The following is a 9,508-nucleotide window of genomic DNA, read 5'->3' on the forward strand; positions in this document are numbered from 1 at the left end:
GAGGCCTCGCAGGCCACCCTGGCCAGCGTGTCGCCGGTGTTCGCCGTGGTGAGTGCGCGCCGCGCGGAGCTCGGGGCTGCCCCTGCCCCGCGTAAAGCGTCTCGTGTGCGGCAGGGGATCCGCCCGAGACACGGGCTGGTGGGCGCTGCTGGTGGTCAGACGTGGGCTCGGCGTCTTCATATCATGTTGCTTGTGTGCCATGGTGCCTGCAATAATAACCTAGGTGTCTGGGGAAAAAGGAATTATTTGTGTCCTCCTCATTAAATGGAGCCTGGGAGGCAGCCAGCACGGTGAGAGCATAGTGGGGAAGGGGTGAGGCCTCCTCGTTGAGCAGGCGTCGCTGTTCCCGAGCAAGACCCGTGGCCGTGCAGCACCCCGTGCCACCGCGGGCTCCGCTCTGCCCCTGCTGCAGGTAGCCCTCGAGCTGGCGGCGTGGCACTGAGCCGGGCCGAGGGAAAACCTGCCCAAAGGAGTCAGGTGCTCCACATGTGACCCTTCTCCCGAGGGCTGGGGTGTCAGCCAGCGGTTTCAGTTGGAGTTTGGTTGAACACAGGGAAATACAGGCCACCTCAGTGCGTAATTGGGTTTGCTAGCATAACCTGTGAAGAGAGGGCATCAGAGTTTTCTATGTTTGCCAAGGAAGTGGAATTCTAGTTTTTTTTTTAAAAGAAAACCTTTTGTAGTAGTTATGTGAAAAAGTAATCCTTTTTTCTTCTCCTTTAGATGAAGTTCGACAAAGAAGGAAATACTAGCTACTTTGGTAAGTAGAACATTTGTAGTTGGGATGTGTTTATTTATTTTTTAATCTTTTCATCATGCCCACTATAGAAAAGCTCACTAGGGAATCTCCCTAGGGTAGACATGTATGTTTGTGATACTTCACTGTATTTATTAGTGTGAGATGTTGTAATACTTTCTGTGTTGCTCTCTTCCATGGATTTTCCTAGTAGCTTTATCATTGCAATATTTAAATACTTTTAAGTAACACATTGAAACTTACGAATACCATCTATCACATGAAGATTCCTTTTACTTCCTCCTTGCTTTCCAACCATGCAACTTTTTCTTCCTCGCATATCACTGCAGAATTGTTTGTGCTGTCTCAAACCAGCCACGTGGCTGCTGAGGTGAAATTATTTGCAGTGGAAAATTCTATCACTTACACTCAGAATTGTTATTTTCCTGCTTGATAAGTAACCTTTAAGCTTATTAAAAGATAATTTGACTGAGGAATCAATGGGAGTAAAATTGTTTTAAATATCAAAGGTGGGTTTTTTTCCTTTTTTGGGACTAAGTAACAAATTAAAATACAACTCAAAGCTTTTCCTCAAAGTGTTTTCAACTAAAAATATTTTCATGATAGAAAAAAAGAAAACAGAATTGTACCAGGAATTGGATCTTCAAGCTCGAGATCTGCGGTTTCAACACCTGATGAGCATTACAAGTAGGAACAACAGGATCATCATGAGGATGGAGGTAATCTTTTTCCCATGACCTCATGTAAACTTGAACCATGTCCTGGCCATGCATGTACAGTTTCTTAGGTGTTTTTGGTGGCCTTGTACTGTGTTTTTCAGTTCTTGAAGGCTGTCATAACACCAGAGTTTCTTCTGATACTAGATTATCGTAACTTAAATCTGGAACACTGGCTCTGCAATGAACTAGCAGCTCAACTATCTGGGGAAGGCCAACTAGTTACGTATTCCCTGCCCTTCGAATTCCGAGCCATAGAAGCAATCCTGCAGTACTGGGTGAGCTCTCTGCTTTTTGACTAAATTCATGCTGTTATTCCTCCATAGAAAGGGCAGTATGGTTCTCTTCTTATGTTAGTATGTATGCCTGTGTGCCTATATTCCAGTTTTATATTAGTTTGGGGGGGGGGGGGGGTTAGCTTCCACTGCTTAATTTTTATGGCTTTTGTGTGTCTGTTTGCATTCCCTTCCTGGAAAAAGTGCTAACTGGAAGGATTATTGTTGAAACAATTTTAGTAAGGATATGATGCCCTCGCCATCATTTGGAAAATTTGAAATCAAGTCAAGGTATTTTTGTAAAGATGTGCTACTCCTGACAAAGAAGATAGGCGGAATATGCCTTATTTTAGGCATAAAATCAGATAAAAGTTCTAACTCTTAATAGGAATATAACTTTTCAGGTTAATAGATTGTCAGCCATATCTCTGTGTTTATCATCAGGCTTCAGTTCAGGGCGAATCATTTATATAAAATGCTGCATTTTGTAAGTGGTACAAATACTTCCACTTGTAAGTGGTATCTATATAACAACTATTTCCAGTGCACTGGAAAGCAGATTGCATTAACTGCCCGTTACTGTGAATTCTGTGTTCAGAGTTAGGAGTCACTTGCCCAAGTCATTCAACAGGGATTGCTTTAATTCTTATGGAGGATCATGTTGTTATCTAGATCAGCAAACTGCAGGGGAGACTTAACACTTTGCAGCCTCAGATCCTTGAGACTCTGGAAGCTCTAGTGGACCCCAAGCTTTTGTCTGTGGATAGGAGTAAGCTACACGTTCTCCTGCAAAATGGCAAGAGGTAAATAAGAATAAGCTGTGGAGAGAATAGAAGATGACCATTGAATATTGTATGCAGTTAAATGTTACAAAATGATATCTGTTACGAATATCTTAGAATACTGTAATGCTGGGTTGTACATCTTATTTAGAAATGAAAAATCAGTATATGGTATGGGAGGAGAAAAAAAAAACAGAAAAGTGGAGTCTATTCTGAGCTGTGAGAAATACAGTCAAACACCTTAAATAGCTTCTGGTAAACCAAAACAACGTCTGGTAGGCCAAAATAGCATCACTGAAGTGTTTGGTATAATACAAAGCAAGGCCAGCTACTGGATATGCTCTTTAAGATTAGTAGTGCCAGTCCATTAGTGCCTTCATGCGTTAGACTGTCTGGCAGGGCAGTGCAAACATGCACGCCCTCTGTGCTCATGGAGCGCTCGCTTTCCCTGACTTCAGAGTGTGTCTGGAATTTCCAGCTGAAGCCTTTTCAGTGGCTGCCAGGTGGTGGTCACTGCTGAACATGGGGTCTGGAGGGAGCTTTTCTGAGGGTAGAACCCTCCAGAGAACCTTCCAGGTGACTCGTTCTGGAGAGGGTTCTGGCAAACTTGATTTAAGATGGCCTTTGTGCACAGGTGCCCCATGGATTACTTGACCTCTCGCCTGTTCTTTCTTCAGCTTATCAGAACTGGAAACAGATCTTAAAGTTTTCAAAGAAACAATTCTGGAGATCTTAGATGAAGAAGAATTAATAGAAGAGCTCTGTTTAACTAAATGGACTGATCCACGAGTATTGTATGTATCTTACAAAAATACAGAATCTTCAAAGTGCATTTTATCCAAAAACAGTTTGAATACTAAATTGGATGTCCCCCTACAAAAAGTAGAAAGAAAACAAATTACTCTTCTTAAAGCACTAGTGCTTTGCCCCTTCAGAAATGGTCGCATCTCCGTCATTCTGGAGTGGGACAACAGTAGCACTGTTCGTATCATGCAATTTCAAAATGTCTAGGAGACCAGCTTGTCTCCTGGTATGCAGTGGGATGGAGGCAGGATGGTAGGAGGATAAAAAACAGGGAAAAAAAAAACACTTTGGGGGGAGAATTTTCCTCAGTTTCACAAACAGAACAAAGAAGGAGTTTAAAGATTTGTCCCAAATAGGTTAAGCACCACCCTTCCTTCCTTAGGAGTGTTCTGAACTCTTGCTCCTAGACTTTGGTTCAGCAGCAGAGCTGAACCAGAGGAGAGAGGCCTCAGAGCAGCCTTGTTGATACTGCTCTTGTGCAAGTGCATCTAGAGAGCGACAGTTCAGGAAAAGGGTATGTGCAAAAATAGTCCTATTGCAGCCTCTCAAGTTCAGATGAAGGGTCACACGCAGCAGCACCACTGCTCTAACAAAACTAAAAAGCTAAAAATATCATGCAGCAGATCCTGATAGGTTCTGGTCCATGCGGTAAGAAGAGTATCTCACAGAATCACAGAATATTCAAGGTTGGAAGGGACCTCTAGAGATCATCTAGTCCAGCCTTCCCGCTCAAGCAGGCACACCTAGAGCATGTGGCATAGGGTGGCATCCAGGCACTTCCAGGCTGCTTCACGCTCCCAAAACATTTTGTAGCAGTTATTGCGTAGAGTTGAAGTGCCTTATAACTAAATTATTTTATTATATACCTACCACATAGACTTCACTATGTTCTTGTTTGTCAACTTCCTCCACTTATCAACTTCCACCACTTCAGGGCACCAGTGAATTAAACATCTCCTTTCAAGAATGTGAGCACTTCAGTTTCATACTATCTGAAAAACTGATTTGGGCTGTTGTGCTTATCAAATCCTTCCTGCTGTAACTGAAATAACTGACCACCTGTGATGGTCAGATGATTAAAAAAATGGAATAGTTTGCCTTTCATTTCATGCCCTTGAAGGTTCTCCACTTAAAAGACTGGGTTTTTGGGTCAGGCCACACTTCCACTTGGTGTCCCCAACAGCTCCTTAGTGCATGAGTAGCACACTTGCCTCTAAGGTGTACCTAGCAAGAGTAACAATTGTTGCTCACAGTGAGGAGAGCTCATCCGGGATTGACCATGCGGAGGAAATGGAACTGCTGCTGGAGAACTATTACAGACAAGCAGAAGATCTTGCAAACGAAGCTCGTGAGCTCAGGGTGTTGATAGACGACTCGGAAAGCATCATATTCATCAACCTGGACAGGTCAGCTATCTCCTCTGTTGCACTGCCAAGTGCTGAGCAGGATCTAATGCTGCCTGTTCTTTTCAGTCTCTGCCTGCAGGGAAAGTGGGGGAATGTCACCTTTGTGAAGGTTGCCAGGGGCTTGGGTTGTGCTTTTTGTCATCGGCAACTGGATAAAACAAAGCACCAGAACACCCTTACTGTGTAGCGGGAGAAACCCAGCTTTTTGTAGGTCCCTCTGGGAAGCTTCTCGATGAAGGAAATGGCTCAAATGTATAAGGGGGAATAAAAACTTTCCTTACCTAGGAAAGTTTGCTCCCAATTTGTCAAAATTGAAACTCAAAATTGAGTTTGGCTAAGCTACTTCTCTATTGAGTACAAGTTGCATTACAACCCTGTGCCATGGCACAAGATGAAATAATTTTGGAACAAAGATTTTTCTCTGTGTGCTCTAATTTCCAGTAGCAGTCTGTTTTGTTACTGAAAAATAATTTGCATGTGCATGGTCATGCCACCCTCCCTGAGAGGTTTCTCCTCTTTATTGGGGCGTTATCCATAGAAGCAATTGGTAGATGCTGCATCAGAAAGACACAAAAAAAATCCTTTTTGGGAAAAACTGTGGAGTTCTGTAAAACAGGCTGAAGTTTATAGTCTGCAGCATTTACCAACTTTGCTTCTAAGTACACTTGCAAGGTAACAGTAAATTTTTGTTTGTGAATACTGATCTACAAATGCCAGCCAGTTAGTGATGAGAGAGCACACGTTTCAATGAAAGTTTACTGTTTCTCTCTACACATACCCTCAAGAAGTGAGATACCCAAAAGTCTGCTGACACAACCTGCTGCCTTAGAGGTACCTTCACACAGCAAGTACAGAAATGAAAGCTTCTTCACACGGTTGTTTCCCCTCCTCTGTTACTGCACTTGTGTGCTGCTTTATTGCAGAATGACTCGCTCTTATGTCACTGGTCTGTTTTAGTGAATGCTCTGTGGAGCTTGAGACTTTAAGCTGCACATAAATGTTTGGCTTCCTCTTACAGATGTTTCTCCCCTTCTTTAGCCACCGAAATGTGATGATGAGGCTGAACTTGCAGCTGACAATGGGAACTTTTTCTCTTTCCCTCTTTGGACTAATAGGAGTTGCATTTGGCATGAACTTGGAGTCCTCCCTTGAAGAAGTAAGGAATTAATGCTGCCTTTTTCCAGTGACAAAAAAATGGGTCCTGTTCTTATTTTGCATTCAGTACAACTCTGTTCTTTTCATACGTAGAACTCCAGATTTATGTTCATGTGTAAAGTAGGCTAATTCAGTCTAGATTCGGTGATTCAATTCAGATTGAAGCATTAGTGTGATCACTGTCTTTTGTACCAGACTGCTTTAGGACTAATTACAGAGCACTGCAGGTGTGGGTGTTGTGGTTTTTTTTTTTTTTTTTTTTTTTTTGTTTTGTGGTTAATGAAATGTTCCATGAGAGAAAATAGAAAGACAGAACTGTGTCTCAGTAAGGACAAAGCAGGGTTTGGGGTTCTTGAATGACCATTCGAGCTTCTGAAGAGCCCAGCCCTGCCTTTTGGATACAAGGTTTTAAAGCAAGCAGCTTTGGGTGGTCCCAGCACAGACTTCTTTCCATTATCCAAAAAGTAGAAAGGTTGAATTTGTAAATTGCAAAAGGAGCAAGAAGAAGAAAGGAGAAGGGCATGGGACAATAACTCAGGTGATTCCCCGGCTGAACTGGGCTGTTGCTGGTAGTGTATTGCTCCTCACATAAAGGAGAAGGCTGCTGAAACAGGGATGGATCACAGACTCTTACCAGAGAGGGCTGCATGACTAACAGGAGGTTTCTCTTGCTAGGACCCCCGGATCTTCTGGCTGGTGACGGGCATTATGTTCCTGGGGAGCGGTCTGATATGGCGGCGCTTGCTCTCCTTCCTGGGGCGGCACCTGGAGCCGCCGCTGCCTCCTCACGTACGTGCGCCCGCCCTCGGGCCCCGGAGCAGCTCCCCTCCTGTGCGAGGGGCGAGCAGCCACCAAGGGAAGTGCCACAGAGCACAGGGGGGCACTGAGGGGTCTCCTGGGATCCTGTCCTCCTGCTCCCACCCGCCCACTAAGGCTGAGTCAGTGGTCCTCCCGTGAAAGAAGAGGCACAGAGAGAAGGAAGGTAGGGCTGGGTATCAGCTGCAACATCTCATGCTGGAGAGTGATGTGCTGATGCCCGCCCCCAGTCAGAAGGTTGCAGGAGCAATTCCTGTGCACACGTCTTTGGCCCCCATGCTGATAGCATTACAGGAGCTCATGCCAAGCTGTACGAAAATTTACAGGATGACTCTCTTCAGCTCAGCAAGAGTTTGTGTGCGTCATTTTCCAAATTCAGTGCCTTTTCTTTGCAAATTTTATAGGATTGTACTAGCTGGCTTGCCTATATTCTGCATGCCAGGAGTTATAGAACTACCAACATACTCAAAGTTAATTTCCTTCCAATTTCCAAAGTAAGAAAGAGACTCAAATTCCTGTCTTTTTCTATCCCCAGGTCTTGCCACTGAGAGGCAGACAGAAGTAGTTTGCTGTCCACTACCTGTGGCTGCAGTTTACTAGATTATACCACTGTATCACTCAAGAACAACTCTAGTACATACTGACTTGCTTGGAAAAAGCTATTGAAAGGGATAGGAAGAAGCCAGAGACACAGTGTCCTGTTAAATGGAGGAGGAGAGGTTTCTGCTTTCTGTTCTTTTACCACCCCCACCCCCTCAAAAAAAAAAAATGGTTGTGAAGCTTGATTTACTTCTGCTGCACATACAATATCTTTTCATGCAATTACAAGCCATTTTGCATCTTGCCTAGGTTCCTGCACTTTTGAAAAAGACCCAGCCATCAGCTTCAAGAATGGAGATGAAGAGTGACCTTAAAGCAGAAACGCTGGGACTGAGCAGAAACACCCTGCCAAACAACTAGAGCAGCAGGAATGAGAGACTTTTCTTGTTACAGGGTGGAGTTGGGACACTTTCCTTACTTTCTTCACTACTGAAAACCTTCAGAATTTCTAAATTTAAGTTAATACCTATTTTGTGTCAAAAAGTTATGGTGAGATTTTAATGCCCACACACAAAAGGAGAGAAACATCAGGCATGAGTGAGAAGCCTTCCGCGGTAGCCTTGTGTCTGACCCCATGTATATTCCATTATATTTCTGTGTCCACACATCACATGTACATACTCATTTGGGGGCATTCTCCTTTGAAGCTTTCCTATCAAATAATGACTTCTCTTAGAAAAGATCAGAATTGTCAGCATAAAGGACTAAGTCACCATTCATCAGAAGAGTTACTTGTCTTCAGATAAGCCTGGTTATGAGCTGCGGGAGCTGTGTCAGCGATATGACTGCAAAGAAAAATCTGCCCCTTGTCTTGGATTTTCAAGCTCCTTTTAATTGCAGAGAACAGATTTTCAAAAGCAAAGAGCGTTATCTCTGTCGCTTGTGAAGCACTACCTCCAAATTACCTGCAACTGGAACTAACTAGCGTAATACTGCTCACTTAAAACAGGAGAAATCATACTAGTCTTTGAAATGCAGTTACTTACATCAGTTGGTCCCTGATACCTCATTGAGGCCCAAGCTGTGGTCAGCTTTGATAACCAGGAAAGCTGGCCCATTCATAAGGCAGACCTGTGCCTGCCTTTTGCCCCTGTTTGTACATGCCTTGTTAGAGCTGCAGTTTAACATAGCTTTCTGTCATTAAAAGGAGCAATTCAAACCTTGTTTGAACATAATAATAAAACAGTGTGGGGGTTCTCCTGAGCCGGGGTCCATTTTCTCTGTGTTGCTTTAACAATGAAAAGACAAAACAAGGGTGGACTAGGCTGAACTAGAGCAAGCTGGGGCTAAATCTCTGAAGCTTGAGGCCTGGGCGGCAGCCCCAGTGGGAGGCCGGGGCTGTGGAAACTGGTGTTGCTCCTGGGAATGACCCAAGGAAAGGGTTCAGTTTCTCCTTTGGGCTTACCTTCCCTTGAACTTTGAGGGCCTGATTGTCCACTGACTTATCTCAGTGTAAAAAGCAGGAAGGATTTCACAATCAGGTCACAAGATTCAAATCTTTGGGCCTTTTTTTTTTTTTTTTTAAAAAACCTCTATTTAACGTACAGTAGGTAGTCCCTTAGGTGCCACCAGATAAACCACTGCACTTAAGAGCGGCTGAAAAGACAAAAATTGTAGCTGTGAACATTTTGACTCAGGCCTGACAAAAAGCTGGAAAGGGTACAGAAACTAGTATTATACTGAGGTGTAATCTTAGTATGGTTAAAATATTGTATAAATTATTGCCAAACTGCTGTTCTTGCTTCAGAGGTGACTTCAACTACAGGTATAAGAGGCACAGGATGGTGAGAAAAATAAAGGGGAGTTTCAGTGTTTTTCTTTTGAATGTGTAGTTCAACTCTGTGTCAGGCTTTGTGCTTGGGAAGTAGAGATTTAAACAACACAGAAGCAGAGCAGTGGGAGAAGCAGCGGCTCACATACCTGGGCTCGGAAATGAGTGAAGAGAGGCAGGAGCTGGCAATTCCAGACAGTGTTCCACAGTAAAGCCATTCCAGCAGCAAGCGCTGTAGGCCTGGCCTCGAGGGCCTTGGTGCAGCCAGATGGGGAGTTTCAGGGACGCTTCCCAGCATCTGTGTTTTGCGCAGCTGGAGGGTTCTGTGAAGTGTAGCGCCTGTTTTCTGTACATAACTGACTTAAAGCACAATAAAAACATTCACAGAAAGACACCAGTTCTTTTCTGAGACTGCCTTTTGCCTCA

The 9,508-nt window shown here is 43.9% G+C and overlaps 1 protein-coding gene across 1 annotated transcript; it reads left to right on the top strand.

Annotated features, from left to right (window-relative positions):
- Window positions 1-6: 6 nt before the first annotated feature.
- MRS2 (MRS2, magnesium transporter) lies at window positions 7-7,391 on the top strand. The gene is made up of 10 exons (XM_026048480.1): window positions 7-48; window positions 724-760; window positions 1,364-1,476; window positions 1,578-1,751; window positions 2,421-2,551; window positions 3,208-3,324; window positions 4,588-4,740; window positions 5,779-5,896; window positions 6,571-6,684; window positions 7,247-7,391. Exons 2-10 carry the CDS (start codon window positions 724-726, stop codon window positions 7,274-7,276), a joined length of 987 nt encoding a protein of 328 aa, XP_025904265.1. The 5' UTR covers window positions 7-48; the 3' UTR covers window positions 7,277-7,391.
- The last annotated feature ends 2,117 nt before the right edge of the window (window positions 7,392-9,508 follow it).

This window comes from Nothoprocta perdicaria, unplaced genomic scaffold (genome assembly GCF_003342845.1).
Source record: "Nothoprocta perdicaria isolate Ctin4 unplaced genomic scaffold, notPer1 scaffold_542, whole genome shotgun sequence".
Lineage (NCBI taxonomy): Eukaryota > Metazoa > Chordata > Aves > Tinamiformes > Tinamidae > Nothoprocta > Nothoprocta perdicaria.

What these genes read in the sequence shown, in the direction of transcription:
- MRS2 (XM_026048480.1), top strand. Translation starts at nt 724, where the DNA reads ATGAAGTTCGACAAAGAAGGAAATACTAGCTACTTTG. An exon ending in AAGCAATCCTGCAGTACTGG is followed by an intron (nt 1,752 to 2,420) that starts GTGAGCTCTCTG and finishes GTTGTTATCTAG; the next exon opens with ATCAGCAAACTGCAGGGGAG. An exon ending in TGGAGTCCTCCCTTGAAGAA is followed by an intron (nt 5,897 to 6,570) that starts GTAAGGAATTAA and finishes TTCTCTTGCTAG; the next exon opens with GACCCCCGGATCTTCTGGCT.